Source organism: Nanorana parkeri, unplaced genomic scaffold (assembly GCF_000935625.1).
Source record: "Nanorana parkeri isolate BGI_ZX_2015 unplaced genomic scaffold, ASM93562v1 scaffold321, whole genome shotgun sequence".
Lineage (NCBI taxonomy): Eukaryota > Metazoa > Chordata > Amphibia > Anura > Dicroglossidae > Nanorana > Nanorana parkeri.
The window spans coordinates 1,077,981-1,098,287 of record NW_017306589.1 but is presented as its reverse complement, the minus strand read 5'-3'; the positions used below and the strand labels follow the sequence as shown (position 1 = coordinate 1,098,287).

Sequence of the window (20,307 nt, the reverse complement as noted above, 5' to 3'; positions counted from 1 at the left end):
ATGTAACTCAGGGACTGCCTGTACATTATATTTCTCTTCTAGGTTTAGATACACTTTAAAGTGGAAGTCCACCAATCAGAGAAAATCTTCTAGAAATTTAGGGAAATCCTGACCATGGCAGTTTCCCCAATAGCACCTCTTCCCATTATGAAAGTTCTGCTTTGCCTTCCCTCAAAGTAAAACTCAGAATTGACAAAACTAACAACCCTTCCACCCAAAACAGGCGGAGAAGGTTTTGGCTGGGAGATCCACTTTAAAGCAAACGTACATTTTGGTAAAGTCCAAAGTATATCATTGCTGTAACTGAAAGATGTTAAAAATAACCGTTCCATTTCACTCCACACGCACCATGACTTAAAAAAGAATTCCTCCCAAAATTTGCTGCTTCCTGGCAACCGTTACCATGTATTTTATTTCTCTGTGACTCCTTATGGTGTCTTCTTTCTCACAAAGGTAAAGTTATAATGAAGAAGACCTGAAAGCCAAGACAGTCATCACGTCTATATTCAGATAATGTCTCTTCCTGCAGTAATGGAATGTTACTGAAAGTCCCGAAAAGTTTTATCCATGAAGAGGGAAATTCCATGGTTCTCACGGTTTTCTGACCGCGGATCTGGATTGGCTGCTTGGTGTTCAAGCAGCCAATCAAGAGCTCTGAATGGCGGCCCTCATTATCAGAATCTGGAGGAAGGAGGAATTTCCCTCTTTACAGAGAACGGTGAACATTTGTAAATCAATAACAATGTACTACTGAGTAGGTGAATGTAATTATAACTGGAACCTGTTCCCTGTCAAAACAATCCCTTATGTTAACCACACATAGCAGTTGTCAGGCAAGCTCAACCAGTTCTTGAGTGCAAAAACACCAATCCAGACTATTGGCGATACTCTATATGGACAAAGGTTTGTGGACACCGGCCCATCATGCCAATTTGCCAAAAAGTATACGGACACCCTCTAAATGATTGAGCTCAGGTGTTTCCAGTCGGGGGAACTGTTATGCTACAGTATACAAAGATACTTTAGACAATTGAGCTCAATTTAGGGTTGCCACCCATTCGGTTTTCACCCGGACAGTCCGGCTTTGGAGTCTTGTGTCCGGGTGTCCAGCCAGCGGGCACCCGGACAAAAGACACTCAGTGGCGACACCGGCACTTAAAATTTACTGACAGATGTGGCTGCCGAGGTCCTCGGTAAGTGCGATCTCGGGCAGCTGCATCGGCCTCAAAAACCGCATCTTCCTCTGAGCTGCGGGCAGTGGGAAGATCTGGTTTCAGGCAGATGTGGCTGCCCGAGATCACGCTTGCCGGAGACCTCGGCAGCTGCATCTGTGATTACCTTCTCCTCGTTCTCCAGCTCCCTGACACCGTGCTTGCCCGCCTGTGGACCCCTGGTGAGACACCATAGCCCCAATAATCCACCTGAGAGTCGCATAGCCCACCTGAGAGTCGCATAGCCCACCTGAGAGTCGCATAGACCACCTGAGAGTCGCACAGCCCAACGGAGAGTCGCACAGCCCACCTGAGAGTCCGCACAGCCCACCTGAGAGTCCGTATAGCCCACCTGAAAGTCACATAGCCCACCTGAGAGTCTGCACAGCCCACCTGAGTGTTGCACAGCCCACCTGAGAGCCGCACAGCACCCCTGAGAGTCACATAGCCCACCTGAGAGTCACATAGCCCACCTGGGAGCCGCACAGCCCACCTGAGAGTCGCATAGCCTCATAGCCCACCTGAGAGTCCACATAGCCCACCTGAGTGTCGCACAGCCCCCCTGAGAGTCACATAGCCCACCTGAGAGTCCGCACAGCCCACCTGAGAGTCCGCACAGCCCACCTGAGAGTCACATAGCCCACCTGAGAGTCACATAGCCCACCTGGGAGCCGCACAGCCCACCTGAGAGTCGCATAGCCCACCTGAGAGTGGCATAGCCCACCTGAGAGTCGCACAGCCCACCTGAGAGCCTGCACAGGGCACCCGGAGACATCAGGGCGCCAACCCAGAACAACACAGAGTATGTAGCTTCATATTATTTTGTATTGCTGTATAATGTATTGCTGTAGTCCTGTATAGACGGTCTCCTTACTCCCTCCCCTGCCTGTCTCTTCTTGCTATTTCTCCTTATTGCCTCTCCTCGCTCTCTCCTCTATATTCTCCCCCCAAAAAAAAATTGCTGCGTGCAGCGCTAGGTTGTTCGGGTTTCACTTAAGGAAAAGGTAGCAACCCTAGAGCTCATCCAATCTTGCGGTAACAGTTTGGTGAAGGCCCTTTTTAGTTCCATCATGACTGTCCCCTGTGCTCAAAGCCAGCTTTAAAGACATGGTTTGACCAGTCTGGTGTGGAGGACCTGAAGAGGCCTTCAACCAGACCTCAACCTGACCTCAATCCTACTGAACACCTTTGTGATGAACTGGAACATGGATTAAGAGCCAGGTCTTCCCATCCAACATCAGTGCCTGACCTCACAAATTATTTTTTTGTCTGAATGGGCACAAATTCCGACAGACCCAATCCAAAATCTTGAGGAAAGCCTTCCTAGAAGAGTGGTGGCTGCTATAGCTGCAAAGAAGGTCCACTTTGTATTCATGGCCATAGTTTTGAAACAGGATAAGGAGAAGACGTCTCCTCTACTTGTGTCATGGTGACAAATATAAGATTTGGATTTCCCTTCACTCTCTCTCCTGGCGATGGTCACCAGAGCAAAGAGAGAGAGCTGAACCTTGAGCAATATGAGCAGAAGACACTGGTTTTGCCAGAATTCACTTTCAACTGCTGTTCAGAGAAGAGGCCACCAGAGGCCCATTGTTGGACCACTCTGTGGGCACCTACAGGAACATCCATACTGTCATTGTTTATCACACACCTCATCACCACCCACACATAAAAAGTGATACAACCTTTCCAGCAGTAACGTCACCACCTCACTGGTGCTACTGAAAGCCCGATAGGTGGCCAGGAATACTGGGATGTAGGAGGTGTCCCCCAGGAACCGGGCTTCTAGAAGATGGCGGACAAGTCTGGGAAGAGTTCCAGCACGCAGCGTTAAGACTTTCACAGGAGCCTGGAGAGAAGACACATTGCATTACATAAGTCATAAATAGGCGGCCTGCAGAACGATACTGGAGGGGAATTTATCAAAACTGGAGCAGACAGAATGTGGAGCAGTTTCCCATGGCAACCAATCAGCTTCTGTCTTCAGTTTGCTCAGGTAAGATGTGAAAATGAGAGAAAGAGAAGCTGATTGGTTGCCATGGGCAACTGCTCGAGATTCTTTCTGCTCCAGTTTTGATAAATTCCCCCCCACTGTCTCCTCCCTGCCCTGACAGACGGGAAGAGGGACTCCTTATAGAACATACACAGGCTTATGCTGGCCATGCACAGAACAATAAACAATAAAAGTCACCTATTTAGAACAGTTGGTGGGAACCCCTCATAATGGGCACAGCAGGTGTACAGTCCCGGGAACTCAGCTTAGGGATGGAGGGAGCCCCTCATAATAGACACAGCAGGTGTACACACTCGGGAACTCAGCACAGGAATGGTGGGAACCACTCATAATGGGCACAGCAGGTGTACAGTCCCGGGAACTCAGCACAGGGATGGAGGGACCCCCTCATAATGGGCACAGCAGGTGTACAGACCCGGGAACTCAGCACAGGGATGGTGGGAGCTCCTCATAATGGGCACAGCAGGTGTACAGACCCAGGAACTCAGCTTAGGGATGGTGGGAGCCCCTCATAATGTGCACAGCAGGTATACAGACCCAGGAACTCAGCTCAGGGATGGTGGGAGCCCCTCATAATGGGCACAGCAGGTGTACAGACCCGGGAACTCAGCACAGGGATGGTGGGAGTCCCTCATAATGGGCACAGCAGGTGTACAGACCCGGGAACTCAGCTCAGGGATGGTGGGAGCTCCTAATAATGGGCACAGCAGATGTTCTCAGTGGGAAAGTGTCCATGTCTAGTGATAACGAGAACGCAGCACTGACACACTGACACAATGGCTGTACTGTCCTCCTGCGTGTCATGTACCAGACTACACTGCTGTGCAGGGCTGAGTCACTTCCATAAAAGAGGGAACAATGGCTGACAGAGACACACACAAGGCTGAGCTCATCTGTGATTACCCAGGGGACTTTACTAGGTACGTGTCTCCCTCCGTGAGGTCATGACAGCTGAACAGAGAAGTGATCCAGGATATAGGTGAGGAGGGGTACAGAGACAAGCAAGATTCTGCAAGCCAGGAGCAGAGTCCTCCAGCAGTGCAGAGTATTTCAGGAGAGGACAGTCAATAGGAGCAGAGTCCTCCAGCAGAGCAGAGTATTTCAGGAGAGGAGAGTTACAGGAAGGAGCAGAGTCCTCCAGCAGCGCAGAGTATTTAGGGGGAGGAGCGTTAGACAAAGAAGAGTCCTCCAGCAGTGCAGAGTATTTCAGGAGAGGACAGTCAATAGGAGCAGAGTCCTCCAGCAGAGCAGAGTATTTAGGGGGAGGAGCGTTAGACAAAGAAGAGTCCTCCAGCAGTGCAGAGTATTTCAGGAGAGAAGAGTCATAGAGGAAGGAGCAGAGTCCTCCAGCAGTGCAGAGTATTTCAGGAGAGAAGAGTCATAGAGGAAGGAGCAGAGTCCTCCAGCAGTGCAGAGTATTTCAGGAGAGAAGAGTCATAGAGGAAGGAGCAGAGTCCTCCAGCAGTGCAGAGTATTTCAGGAGAGAAGAGTCATAGAGGAAGGAGCAGAGTCCTCCAGCAGTGCAGAGTATTTCAGGAGAGAAGAGTCATAGAGGAAGGAGCAGAGTCCTCCAGCAGTGCAGAGTATTTCAGGAGAGAAGAGTCATAGAGGAAGGAGCAGAGTCCTCCAGCAGTGCAGAGTATTTCAGGAGAGAAGAGTCATAGAGGAAGGAGCAGAGTCCTCCAGCAGTGCAGAGTATTTCAGGATAGGAGCATTAGAAGGAGCAGAGTCCTCCAGCAGCGCAGAGTATTTCAGGAGAGAAGAGTCACAAGGAGCAGAGTCCTCCAGCAGCACAGAGTATTTCAGGAGAGGAGAGTCACAAGGAGCAGAGTCCTCCAGCAGCACAGAGTATTTCAGGAGAGGAGAGTCACAAGGAGCAGAGTCCTCCAGCAGCGCAGAGTATTTCAGGAGAGGAAAGATAGAAGGAGCAGAGTCCTCCAGCAGCGCAGAGTATTTCCAGGGACAACACACGGTAGCACAGAGCAGTGACGCGGGTCTTTTGCCATGCTGGTGTGGTCACATGACTACAACATGGAAGTCCTGTGATGATGAAATGTATACATCCAGCTGGTGTAATGCTGGGAGGTTAAAGGGGAATTAGATCATGTGACCAAAAACGAATGTGGCTCACAAGGACGCATGATAGGGGTGAGCTGTGCGCTTTGTGTTTCCAGATCATGTGACCACCTTTCCGTGACTCAGTGGTGGTGAGACCATGACACAGACTATCGCAACCAGAAATCCACAAAGAGAAATTATAAACACATATGGGGGAATTTATTAAAACTGGAGCAGTTGCCTATGGCAACCAATCAGCATCCGCCTTTCATTTTCAAAGCTTAAATGAACAACCTGAAGAGAGAAGCTGATTGGTTGCCATGGGCAACTGCTCCAGATTTTGTCTGCTCCAGTTTCGATAAATTCCCCCCATACAGTATATGTGGCCAGCGTCACCATCCAAAGGACCTGTAGCTTTGTTTGGCTGGCTTTATGATCTATGCACAGTACAGGCAGGCAGGTGACAACCCTATATTCTCTCTCAGCTGTGCAGATCAGATTCCTGTGCCACCCCTCCTCCAGCAGCCTGCTCACTGGACAGTAAATCCATATGACGATTCAACGACCATAGAGCAGACAGGTGACACAGGAAGCTGTAGTAAACAAGAGTAGCATCCTGTTTGCGCTGTCTGGCAGTGGTGGTGAGGGCCGGTGTACACCTAGGTGCGGTGTTCACGCGGTTTGAGTCGCGCTATATCGCGCAAAACACAGATTTGCATTGAAGTCAATGGAGATTGTTCACACCTTTGCAGTTTGTTGAGCGACCCGAATCGCGTGCAGGAGCTATTTTCGGGCGGTCGTCGTGCGCTTTGGGTTCCATAGACATCGCTAGGCATTGAAAAACACACGACAACCGCGCGGTTTACAATAACTGTCACGCGATCGAAATCCTATGTCTGGTAATTGTACAATTATTTCCACTGTGTATATATTCTTCGATTACCGGGCTGTTCTCTGGCACTCTAGCGAGACCGCAGATTGAAGCAGCAGCGTCATCTGGAGAGCCGAGGCCCGCTGACGTCTCATCTACTGATGTCTGATATTATGTAAAGCAATGGATGTTATTAGAGTACAGGCGGGCCGGCCTTACCTGTTGTGCGCTCGAACTGCGTAAATACACGCCGTATACAGCCCCTTCCTGCTCCTCCTCTCCCTCATACTGCAGTGCCTGCAAGGAAAAAAAAAAACACATTGCTTCCTCGCAATAAAGACGATTTGCATTTGCACAGCTGCTCCGGAAAACAAACAAAACAAAACAAACAAACAAAAAACACAAAGTTATAAAAACAACCTTGACTTATTCAAAATCACCACAAAGAACAATAACAAGCGGTAACCCCTAGCAACCAGACCTGGCCCTGCCCCTCATTTGTCAGTATGATTGCTGGTCGGTTGCTATGGGTTACTGCACACTTATTGCTTTATTAAATATGTACGCTTAGATGACTGTGGCGATTGCACCATACAGCAGATGTGCATTTTGTTGCTAGGGAATAAAGGAATGATTTGCATGGGCTCCACCCACTGGCCCTGAAATGAAATCCTTTTATTTTTGGGATATGAGACGTGAGGACGCCTTATGAGTTGGGATGAGCTCCAAATGAGGGAGTGCCATGGGCACTTCCACCTGATCAGCTGTGGGCCGGGCATTCCCCGCTCCTGCAGCTGCATGTAAACAAAGGGGTGGGGATGCTTATAGTGATATAATTGACCTTATATGGCCACATGACCATATTAGGGAAATGTCATTAAATAAAGGCATGTAGCCGAATATGGTCAATGATGTCACTGCATCCCGCCCCTTTGCTGATCAGGTGGCACGGAAGGTGCTTCCCAGTGGCGTCACATGGGGGGTGCAGCCCGCACCCGGGTGACACCATTGCAGGGGTGACAGTCATTTTGGTGTCACCCCCTCCAAAAAGTCGGGCACTGGGTCATGGACCCAACAGTGTCAGGAGAGAGGAGGGGACCCGACGCATGCCTCATCCTGCCGGGTGAACGTCACCGCCATTCTCTGCTGGCGTCCATCACCAAGATGGCCGCCGGCAGGTGTTAATCAGATGGCCGTGCATGCGCGATGACGTCATCGCGGTCGCGTGAGGTGACGTCACACGCATGCGTGATGACGACATGGCGGGGTGACACCCGGCCTCGGGACGCCCCTGGTGCTTCCTTCTGTGTTTTGGGGGCTCCTTCCAGGTTCAGAAAGGCTCAGGTATGAGCCAGGTTCGGTCTGAACCTGAGCTCATGCCTAATCAGCAACTGCAGAAATAACCTGTCGGTCACATACAGATATGACGAATACACTGATGCCACCCCATCCCCTCACCATCAAACCCCTACACGGAGGGGCCAATAGTAGGGCTCAACTACTGTGCAGCACTACTACTACATATAAGGCCAATTACATCACAGCATCCCGTCCCTTTGTTTACATCAGCTGCCGGAAGGGGGGGATTTCCCACCCGCAGCTGATTCTGTTTTCGAAAGGAACTTCTTCTGGATTTGGAGGAGCTTGGGTTTGGACCGGGCTCAGTCCAAACCTGAGCTCATCCCTACTTATGAGTATGCAAATGATCATTAGATGAATCCTGTCAGAATTTTTTTTCGCCATAAATGATTTTATATTCACTTGTTCAAGTTGCCTTTGACTACACCAGGAAGAGTCAGTGGCATCACAAGGGGGGGTGGGGGGTGTGGCCCGCACTGCGTGACACCTTTGGAAGGGGTGACACTTAAATGACTGACAGAGAGTGGAGGGGACCCGGCGGAATACCTTATCCTCTCTAGTGAATATCCCCTCCTCTCTTTGTCGGCGTTCATCACCAAGATGGCCGCTAGCAGGTAAGCGCGCGTGACATCATTAAGCGTGTGCATGATGACGTCACGCACATGTGCAATGACGTCCCAGCGGGGGTGTCACCCGGCGGCCGCTCCGGGTGACACCACGCCTGGGGATGCCCCTGGGAAGAGTCAATTCCCTAGCACAGCCCACCTCCCTCCAAGCACATCATAGCCCTCTCCTCTCCTGTCTCATAACTGCCTGTGCTGGCCGAGCTCCTCTGCCCCGCCCCTCACCTACCTATATAAACTTTTATGAAGGCAACCTCAGCACTCCAGGAACTACAAGATTCAGCACAGCTGTAGTGCCAAAGTTTCCTACCCCTGTTAAATATCTTCATTTGAGTGACAGCTGTCAGTCTGCAGGGGGCTGCTGACATCCCATGCAGGATGGTGGCCCCCAGCAGCAGCCTCGGGGCTTTCAGATGTGGACACACGGGAGGCTTTCACAGGTAAATAACATTCATTGACACACATATAATGGGAAGATTTTGGGTGAAACAAAGGGTCTGGTGCCGGGGTCTCCTTGATGCCGATGAGCTTTTTCAGCCGCACAGCACATTGCAAACGCAACCTAAAACAACCAAAATCAACAGTGACAACACAGCAGCAAGCAAGCAGCTCATTAGTGTACAGGAAAGGGAAAGTTCACTAGAAACACATAAAGCAGATCACACCCAGAGCGTGCACAGAAATGCTGCTGATACATGAAAGGGTTAATCTAGCCTAAGGTGCTATTTCTGTTATAGGCGGATTCCAATGGGCTGCTACTTAACAGTAGCAGTGAGATCCCCCCCCCCGTCATAGTTTAGACCTGTTCCCACCCGCGTTGAAGTTTCACTCCCCATAAATGATATGATAAATGTCTTCTTGTTGCATCAGGTACCCAGCACAGAGATCTCACCAACAGAGACCCCAAGAGACTGTCAGGGGGTTTAACTTTCCATTATTATTATATATCCAGCCATGGTGTACAAGGGACCCAGACTTACCCCGGGCATCCGTAAACCTCTCATGGTAGCGCACCACTGGTTGGTACCCCGCCCTCCCAGAACTATGCGTAGACAGAAGTAACCTTTTGTCACCTGGAGCTCTCTATGCACAGCTTCCACTTTGAGCTTTCTAGCCACAGCTTCCCCTCTGAACTCTCCAGTCACAGGTTTCCCTTCGAGCTCTCCATTCACGGCTTCCCCTTGGAGCTCTCCATCCATAGATCCATTTGGAGCTTTCCATCCATGGGTTCTCCTTGGAGCTCTCCATCCATGGGTTCCCCTTGGAGCTCTCCATCTACGGCTTCCCCTTGGAGCTCTCCATCCATAGATCCATTTGGAGCTTTCCATTCATGGGTTCTCCTTGGAGCTCTCCATCTACAGCTTTTCCTTGGAGCTCTCCATCCCAGATCCACTTGAAGCTCTACACCCCTGGGTTCTCCTTGGAGCTCTCCATCCAAGGCTCCACTTGAAGCTCTCCATCCCTGGGTTCCCCTTGGAGCTCTCCATCCCTGGGTTCCCCTTGGAGCTCTCCATCCACGGATCCACTTGAAGCTCTCCATCCCTGGGTACCCCTTGTAGCTCTCCATTCACGGATCCACTCGAAGCTCTCCATCCCTGGGTTCTCCTTGGAGCTCTCCATCCACAGATCCACTTGAAGCTCTCCATCCCTGGGTTCTCCTTGGAGCTCTCCATCCACAGATCCACTTGAAGCTCTCCATCCATGAGTTCCCCTTGGAGCTCTCCATCCACAGATCCACTTGAAGCTCTCCATCCATGAGTTCCCCTTGGAGCTCTCCATCCACGGATCCACTTGAAGCTCTCCATCCATGGGTTCCCCTTGAAGATCTCCATCCACAGCCCCCCTTTAGATCTCTCCCTCCACTGCTTGCCCTTGGGTCTGCTGGCAGAGCATTTTCTAAACAGTAAGGAAGACAAATGCTAGAAAAGGGGGCACAGGGGTGCCAGGTGACTCACCTTACCAGGCTGACAGTACCACGTCGTTTTGGAGGTAACACCCTGGTCCCCCCTTGACAGGCAGAAGTTCAAGGCAACATTCATAGAAAGTGGCACCCGATATAGTAAAGGTGACAGAGGAGAGAGGCGGGTGAGGTTGGCTGATGAAGAGAGTTGGGTTACAGGATGCAGAGCGGATGGGGAGGGGGGGTCAGTATGGAAACGGCAGAAGATGAAGGTGTGCAATGGAGGACGGAGTGGGGTTTGAAGGGTTAAACCTTCAAGGCGGAGAAAGTAGGTAGATTAGCCCCTCGGTCCCTGGCGTCTTCACTTCCGGGGACAGACACACACACACACACGTGTTCGCACACATTTATACATATGTTCTGTAAGAAGAGCTGCACACCCTGCCAAACCGGTTCCTGCAGATGAATATGTATCTGCAGATAATCCATGCATATGCGGCTCAAGGCCACGGCCGCTAAACTGCGCGCCCCAGCTGACCCCTGCTCTGCATCTCCGGCACAATGGCGGCTAAATATTCGCATCGCTCGTGTATTTACATTTTCCAGGTGTGGCTCTGACGAGCAATAAACTGCTTCATATTCCAGGTAGTGGCAAGTCGGGAGACCATAAAAAGTGGGTGTTGCCAGAAACATTCTTGGCATTTTTCCTTAAAAAAACAGGGATTGCTTTAAGGAGGGGTCATAATGGAAGAGTTCGGGAGGCTTATGCGGTATAGCAGCATGGAGAAAAGAGATGATGCTTAGTGTATGTGTGTGTGTGTATATATATATACAGACCCATATACACACAGGTACACACCTCATCACAGACCTAATTTCTCTCTCCAGCCTGCAATTGGACAGTGAAATGAGAAGCAGCAGACTGATGAGCTCATCTCTCTGTCACTCTGCTCTTTCCTACCATCAGCATGCTGCTTGTTAGCACATGCAGCACTGCAGAACTTATCTCCAAAGAATGCCCAAATGCTCTGAAATTGGGAAAATCATTTGTGCGAAGTGCGCTGCCAATGACTGGAAGAGCTCATTAAGTCCCCCCATCCATACCTGTTCCTCCAAAGCAAAACTCCAATCAGTCACATTACTTATATCATATTATATACAAAACCCAAGAAGAGAAATGTAATGAATTGCAGCTTAGCAGTCCTTGTGGCTGCATTAGTTTTCTTTTTTTCAGGCTTATTAACCTTCATTTTCACCTAGTGATCTTGCCAGTAACACAAACCCCCTCTCCTCATGTACATATATAAAGGGTGTACTGTAGTTCATAGAAGTGAAATGGGTGTGACTAATAGTACTGCTTGCAATACCACTGCAGAGTGCACAGGAACGTTAGAGCTCACTGAATTCCTGGCAGGATCAACAGATATTATTGAACAGATTTAACAAAACACTTTCAATGGTATACTTCAGGGACGGAAAGGGAGCAAATAGGAGGAGTTCATTGTTGGGGATTACATACACTTTAAAAGATCAGATAATATATGGCCACCGTAACTCCTTCATTAGCTAAGTGGAAAGCCCGTCCACAGCCTGTCAGCCCGGTGATGGACTTTCTATTGATCGGAACTGAGCGGAGTGCGAGTCAGGTTGTGCAGAGTGTGGTGAATAGGCTATGAAGACCCAGGTAGAAAACCACATAGCAAAGATCACCTGGGGATGGGGCGTGGTTACATTTTAGGACGGGGGTAAGCAACATTGTCACTCCAGCTGTTGTGGAACTACACGTCCCATGGGGCATTGCAAGAATAACAGCCAGAGGGATGACTCCCAGAGGCAGGGGCATGATGAGATTCGTACTTTCACCACAACTGGAGTGCTGAGATAGCCTACCCCTGTACTAGGGTTTAGCTGGGTGGTCCTAGACATAGACACATGGATGGTCCTAGACATAGATACATGGATGGTCCTAGACATAAGATACATGGATGGTCCTAGACATGGATAGATGGATGGTCCTAGACATGGATAGATGGATGGTCATAAACATAGATACATGCATGGTCATAAACATAGATACATGAATGGTCATAGACATAGACACATGGATGGTCATAGACATAGACACATGGATGGTCATAGACATAGACACATGGATGGTCATAGACATACATACATGGATGGTCATAGACATACATACATGGATGGTCATAGACATTGATACATAGATGGTCATAGACATAGACACATGAATGGTCATAGACATAGATACATGGATAGTCATAGACATAGACACATGAATGGCCATAGACTTAGATACATGGATGGTCATAGACATACATACATGGATGGTCCTAGACATAGACACATGGATGGTCCTAGACATAGATACATGGATGGTCCTAGACATGGATAGATGGATGGTCATAGACATAGATACATGGATGGTCATAGACATAGATACATGAATGGTCCTAGACATGGATAGATGGATGGTCATAGACATAGATACATGGATGGTCATAGACATAGATACATGAATGGTCCTAGACATGGATAGATGGATGGTCATAGACATAGATACATGGATGGTCATAGACATAGATACATGAATGGTCCTAGACATGGATAGATGGATGGTCATAGACATAGATACATGGATGATCATAAACATAGATACATGAATGGTTCATGAATGGTCCTAGACATGGATAGATGGATGGTCATAGACATAGATACATGGATGGTCATAAACATAGATACATGAATGGTCATAAACATAGATACATGAATGGTCATAGACATAGACACATGGATAGACATAGACACATGGATGGTCATAGACATAGACACATGGATGATCATAGATATACATATATGGATGGTCCTAGACATAGATATTTGAATGGTCACAGACATTGATACATGGATGATCAGAGACATACATACATGAATGGTCATAGACTTAGATACATGAATGGTCATAGACATAGATAGTCATAGACATAGATACATAGATGGTCATAGACATAGATACATAGATGGTCATAGACATAGACACATAGATGGTCATAGACATAGACACATAGATGGTCATAGACATAGACACATAGATGGTCATAGACATAGACACATAGACATAGATACATAGATAGACATAGACACATAGATGGACATAGACATAGATACATGAATGGTGTAACATGGTGCCAGTAAAACCTGCCAGGTTGGCAGGAAAAGTGATAGATGGTAGATACATTTCTCCACGGATCCTTAGATTCATCATCTAAGGTAATGCCAGCATAGAATTGGAGGTAAAGAAAAATAGCTCTTTACCTTGTATTGGTAAAACAAATCCTGGGGCTGGTGTTACTAGGAGTCTGATAGAGCTCTGGGTGGGACAGACTCCTAGTTCCATGGACCGTAGTTTAGTGAAGACTGCACAGGACTTCATTAGTGTGCAGCTGCACCTAGCTTGGGGGAAGTGTGTGTCTCAGTGCAAGGAGAGAGTGTGCGCTGAATGCAGCAAGTTCTGTGTTTGGAGCCAAGCCTGTCAGCAGGACAGGGTTCTGTGGATGGACTGTAACTGTTCCCATAAAGGAAACGGGCCCAGCTCAGCGGACTATCGCTAATACCCAGTAAGGCTCAGTGGAGCGGACTTTTATTTGTTTATGACAATTTACATTTTGGGGCTGGATACCTGTAACCTTTTTTTTGTCAACTGATTGCTGTCTGGAATTAAAGCTGGCATTTTTGTTGAAGAGACTGCGAGTTTGCCTCTACATTGAGACTGGATCCCTACAATGGTCATAGACATAGGTACATGGATGGTCATAGACATAGGTACATGGATGGTCATAGACATAGGTACATGGATGGTCATAGACATAGATACATGGATGGTCATAGACATAGATACATGGATGGTCATAGACATAGATACATGGATGGTCATAGACATAGATACATGGATGGTCATAGACTTAGATACATGGACGGTCCTAGACTTAGATACATGGACGGTCCTAGACTTAGATACATGGACGGTCCTAGACATGGATAGATGGATGGTCTCACCTCCGCCTGTTCATCTTTGGACTCTTGTTTGGGTTTGTGTCCCCGTCTCTCCTCCTCCAGTGCTGTCCTTAGTGTGCGCAGGATCATGTGTGTCAGCACAGACTAAAGAAGAAAACAGCAACAAATGGTCATGTTACACGGCAGAAGTGTAAGAAGAAGACAGGACGCTCTCTGCTGCTAAGGAGAAGACTGCCTGCAGCAACAAGACGCCCTCCCCTCCCCCAGCCTGTGTACTACGCTGTGAATTCTTCTATGCAAGTGTCAGGATAGCCAGGCGAGGGGCCAAAAACAGCAAAAGTTGCTATGTACGAGTAGCATGTTTGCATAAAGTGTTAGTACTGAGATGTGTATTCAAGGCAGAAAATATAAAGAGATTTATCTTTTTAAGTTTGTATATGAACAGCCCAATAAAACATAAAATGACATAACCAGCTTATACTGCAATATTCAGCTTCAATTTATAGATTCCCCCCCCCGCAGTACTTTTTACTGCCACTAGATGTCCCCAGTCTGATGGCCAGCATCATTAAACCCACTTCCTCTGAGCTCAGGTCATCCTGGACCCGCCCCAGTATAATATTTTGGCTACTACTGTAACCTTTATCCTAAAGCCCAGCTGAACTTTCTGATTAAATCAGCTAAATACATTTCAGCTGCATCAAAACAAAAAGGTGTACACAGTATTATAGTTCTTTTTGTTTAGAAAGCAGCCACCAGTTGAGTAGAAAAGCCCGTCGCCTGCCAGCATGCTGCAGAGAAGGACACTTACTTTCTGTGTGGAAGCCGTGGTCTCTCTGCAGAGGTCTGACACCCCCCTAATGAGTCAGACCTATAGCTCTGTCATTAGGCAAAACCCATACTCAGGGGCGTCCCGAGGCTGGGTAACACCCGGAGCGGTAACCGAGTGTCACCCTGCCGAGACGTCACTGCGCATGCGTGTGACGTCATCATTGCGCACGCGCGGCAGTATTCGGATACCAGCCGGTGGCCATCTTGGTGATGGACGCCGGCAAAGAGAGGAGGGGACAGTCACCCGGCGGAATAAGGTATGCCGCCGGGTCCCCTCCTCTCTCCTGATACTGTCGGGCGTTCGGTCCATGACCGAGCGCCCAACTTTTCAGAGGGGGGTGACACCAAAATGACTGTGAGTCATTTTGTTGTCACCCCTCCAATGGTGTCACCCGGGTGCGGGCCGCACCCCCCTTGTGACGCCACTGCCCATACTCCCTGCTGATTGGAGAGCCCTAGCTCAGCAGGGGGGCTTGTTGCACCTCTATAAAAAGACTGCTCAGTGGCGTTACAAGGGGGGTGCGGCCCGCGTGCCACCACTGAAGGGGTGACACCAAAATGACTGACAGTCATTTTGGTGTCACCCCCTCTAAAAAGTCGGGCACTCGGTCATGGACCGAGAGCCCGACAGTTGCTCAAGAGAGAGAGAGGAGGGGACCCAGCGGCATTCCTTAACCTGCCGGGTGAATGTCCCCTCCTCTCTCTGCCGGCATCCATCACCAAGATGGCCGCCGGCAGGTAACAGCGGTACAGCCTCTGAGACTGCTGCTACCGCACAGGGAGCAAGGGTTCTTCCCTGCAGCATGCTGGCAGGGGACACGCATTTCTACCCAGGTTGTGGCTGCTTTGCAAAGAAAACAAACTACATGGCTTTGCAGTTTTCCAACGCAGCATATTGAGATAATAACGCATCATCTCTAGGTCCCAGCATGCGTTCTTCGTTTATTTCCAGAGCACCCCCAAGGCTTATAAAACCACAGGGTGATCTATTCAGCAAATATCAACCACAGCCCTCATGGCTTCCTATTGGCCATTCGGGCCACCTATCACACTCCTTGGCCAATAGGAAGGCAGGAAGGAGCGGGCTACACAATAAAGACCAAAGCTGTGCTTGTTGTTGGAACAAAAGGGCACCTTGGGGTCTGGGTTGGGGTAAGGGGGTGAAATAAATCTTGTGGCCAGTTTTCAACATTTGCCAGGCCCAGCAGTACAATATGGCTGCTGTATCATATTCATATTATTGCACCATGTCCAGATTTGTAGATTCTCCATCTAGCAGCTTATCTGTATTTCTTGCATTCTGTCCCCCTCGTCAGCAATAGGGAACAGCTGAGGACCTAAACTCCTCCAAACAAGGAAGTGCTATGGGAACTTCCACCCAATCAAGTGTGTTATGGGCATTGCTGCATGTAAACAAAGGGGCGGGATGATTGTGCTGACATCATTCACCTTATATGGCCACATAACCATACTAGGTTAAATTACATTTACCAAATATAGGTATGTAGCCATATTAGGTCAATGATGTCATTGCATCCCGCCCCTTTGTTTACATCAAGCTGCGGGCGGGAAATTCCCAACTGGCAGCTGATTGGGTGGCATGGAAGGAGCTTCCTTCCATGTTCGGTAGGGGCTCCTTGTAGGTTTGCAGGAGCTTACAGAGATAAACTCTCGGTCACATACAGATATAAACAATACATTGGTGTCAGCACGCCCGCACACTGTCAAACTCCTATTGAAAGAGGCGAAAAGTAAGGCACAACCACTGTGCAGCACTACTATACAGGTGTTTGCATGTTGGGCCAATATGGCTGCCCCCTTGTACATACATATAATTACGAGTTACATAGAATAAAAAGGTTTTTACAAAATAGACACCCATTGACTTTAAGACAATCACATTTACATACTGTGAGTACCTACAATCATTACAAATAGGACTGTAAGTCCCTATTTAAAGGATCACTCCTTTCAAAATGGAAATCTCAGTTTTGTGTTACATGTCTTGGGAACTCCGATGATCAGACCTCTGCCATAGAGTTCACAGCTCCGCCCATCTCCTGGGGTACTACTCTCCCTATATATTATTATGCAGCCATAGAAGCGAGACCCCACGGCAGAGGAGTGAGGAGAGCCAGCAACTCTTATGATCACTGCTGGTGTCACCAAGACATACCAGTTGACCAGTACCCTCCTCTAACTGAGACATTGGCTTTGGTCAGGTTGACCGCATTTGATCCCCGGGGTTGTATATATACCATAGGGAGCACAATACAGGGCACTTACAGGGTCAGCTTGGCTCACACGAAGTACATGAGTGATGCTTCTTGCTCTTTCACCAGGTCCCTTGACTTTTCTGTTGACCGAGATTTCTATGACAACCTGCCCAGGCGCGAGGGACTTCTCTTTCTGGAGTAGCTGTCTCTTCGGGTCGAGTCGAGGGGGGTCCTCTCCGTTTTCGGGGAAGCCTCTCAGAAGTGATGGGTATCTTCTAAGAAGTTGTGTGAGCCTCACCTTGTCCCCAGATTGGCGTCACATCCTGGGCAGCAGGAAGAGAATCAGGAAATCTGCAAGAGAGAGCTTCCTGAATCTCGAGAGCGCTCAGTGCCCGGGCGACGGACAGCTCTGTTGTTCTCAGTAACCTCGGCCGGCCTTACAATTGTCTGCCAGGAGCCGTGGCAGGAAACCCCTCTCCTCCTTTCCAAAACAAGCCTTGCTGTGCCAATGTCATTAAACTCAGAGGACTTCCTCTTTCTGAAGACGACGATGCAGACCTTTTTTATTTATACACGGCACGCAGGGCTGTGCTTCGTCACCGGGCTTGGCAGTGACATACATTACACCGGCCCGGCTGCCAATTTAACCATGGGTGTGAGCTATCGTACACTAGGCCCGTGATAAGATAACCCAAGGCCTGAGATTGCAGGGGTGGGACTACAATGCTCAGCAGTCCCAGAAAAATTGAGTGGATGATCTAAGCGCAAGTACAGTTTGGCATATTTTTAAGACACAGAAGAAACAAAAAAGGCATATTTTTATTAAAAATAACATTTTGGAGCTTTGGTTTTCATAACAACCCATCAGAATACAATGGTTGTGTTTCCAGGGGTGGTTGAGAAGGAAGCAAAGAACTGATCGCTTGCAGAAAGAGAGACAGTTCACGTTTAATACACTGATTTTGTAAAATACATTTTGATAAATGAGGATCAATATAGTTCTATTGATGTTAATGTGCTCAACAGCACCGCCTCAGGCCGCTTGGGGGTATTGCAGCTCGTCGCCCGAGTAGAGTCGCCAGGGGTCATAATTCAAAATAAGGAACTTTATTAGACATGGGTGAGTCATCAGCGCCCAGCTTAACCACTTGAGTTCCCGAGACCTGTTATTCCTCAATTACCCTTGAGAGCCAGAAAATGTTTTTTTTTTTTTTAATTGTGGGGATTATACAGTATTATCTTTTTAAGGACCCTGATGTATTATACATTTTTGGGGGATGGATAAGGCTTTCATTTGGTAGCAGAATTGGATACATATATTTTTTATTTCCTTGATTTTTATTAGGAAGAAATATAATTTTTTTCAAATGTCATTTTCCTATAGGTTTTCCCAACGCAATATTTGTGTAATTTTCATACCCTCAAATATTTTATTATTAATTTATTAAGTAATGTACTTACCCAAAAAAATATTTCAAGGAAGTTCGATGATTAATAGGATATTGGGTTGCAACCTTTTCTTCCAGCAAAACCCGAACACTCAATCGCCGTGCAGACATTGTTTTGGGAGAATGAGTCGTGGCTTATTCATATGTAAATAGCGCTACCCATTCATATGTAAATATCACAGTGGAGACTATTTTCAGTGGGGGGCCAGTAGCCCCAATCTTAATTTTGGTTTCCCGTCTGCCTGACATCATGTGTCCGGGTTTCTGTTGCCATGAATCCTGGACAAAGCATTTAAAACCTGGACTGTCCGGGTGAATCCAGAACAGGTGGCAACCCTAATAGGATATCACATTAGTGAGACTTTTATGTGATGTAGCAGAATTGTAAAGTTTAAAGTTCATGTATTGGGGTTTCCTTTTTAATTTTTAGGAGAGCTTCAGTCCCCTTGCAATGCTGCATTTATAATGCACGCAGGGAAATTGCGTAAATTGGTAGAATAACCTTAATAGGTTGGACTGGCGAGGGCGCAAATTAGCACAATGATGACTATTTCACAGGTTTGTGTCGCTAAAAATCCAAATGGCATTGGGCTCAATTGAGCATTAGACACATGCACAGTAAGGGCCCGTTCACACAGCTGCGGTGCGTTTTCTGCACGGCACGCTTTCCACTGCAATGCACAGTATTGCGGTACCATGCTTTGCAGACAGGAAATGCGTTGGGGTACTAGATCCTATATTACAGAGACCCTGTATTAATGAGACCCTGTATTAAAGAGACCCTGCATTAAAGAGACCCTGCATTAAAGAGACCCTGTTTTACAGAGACCTTGTATTAACGAGACCTTGAATTAAAGAGAACCTGTATTACAGAGACCCTGTTTTACAGAGACCCTGCATTAAAGAGACCCTGTGTTAAAGGAACCCTATAATAAAGAGGCCCTGTATTAAAGAGACCCTGTATTAAAGAGACCCTGTACTAAAGAGTTCCTATGTTAAAGAGACTTTGTATTAAATAGACCTTGTATTAAAGAGACCCTGTATTAAAGAGACCTTGTATTAAAGAGACCTTGTATTAAAGAGACCTTGTATTAAAGAGACCTTGTATTAAAGAGACCTTGTATTAAAGAGACCTTGTATTAAAGAGGCCCTGTATTAAAGAGACCCTGTATTTCAGAGACCCTCTAGTACAGAGATCCTATATTAAATAGACTCTGTATTAACAAGACCCCCTATATTAAAGAGAGCCTCTTGCAATGCCTCATGGGATTTGTAGTTTGGAGTTTGCCAGGGTCACATGCCAGCAGCAAGCAGAAGCAAGCGATAACACTGGGCTTAGGGGAGACCCAATGAGCACAGCACCATCAATTCAATTTAGACTGTTTACAGCCCAGCAGAGATAAATTTAAGTAGTCACGCCGCTTAGGGAAAGGTGGCTTTACTTTTATAATAAGACCTATAGACTGTTACTTAATTGGTTTCATTTGCTTCCTATACTGTATGGCCAAACTGGTTAACAGAGCTTGCCTTTGTATACACTTTAATTTAAAATGGCGCCCCAATACACACATGTAGTGTGCTGCACAACATATAAAGCATTGCCAGAAATGCTGCCGACGCATTGAGTTGCACTGTTGGTCCATTTAATATGGATGGGCTGCCAAATTGCAGTGTGCACCCTCCTGAACCAGACTCAACCTCCTGCAAACTGAGGCCTTTGATATGACACTCTGCCTTTCGCTTG

The 20,307-nt window shown here is 47.7% G+C and overlaps 1 protein-coding gene across 3 annotated transcripts in view; it reads right to left on the bottom strand.

Moving 5' to 3' along the window:
• Positions 1-17,308, bottom strand: part of RGL2 (ral guanine nucleotide dissociation stimulator like 2) — a 34,220-nt gene extending 16,912 nt beyond the window's left edge. For 2 of the 3 annotated variants that reach the window (XM_018558146.1, XM_018558144.1), the window contains exons 1-4: positions 17,186-17,308; positions 14,111-14,212; positions 6,374-6,451; positions 2,897-3,060 (exon numbers count right to left, since the gene is read on the bottom strand). In XM_018558146.1, coding sequence (XP_018413648.1) covers positions 2,897-3,060; positions 6,374-6,451; positions 14,111-14,197 — 329 coding nt within the window. In that variant the 5' untranslated portion in view covers positions 14,198-14,212; positions 17,186-17,308. Of the gene's footprint in view, positions 1-2,896; positions 3,061-6,373; positions 6,452-10,091; positions 10,236-14,110; positions 14,213-17,185 lie in introns of those variants that run through there. The other variant, XM_018558145.1, reaches the window with a different exon arrangement.
• Positions 17,309-20,307: the final 2,999 nt, after the last annotated feature.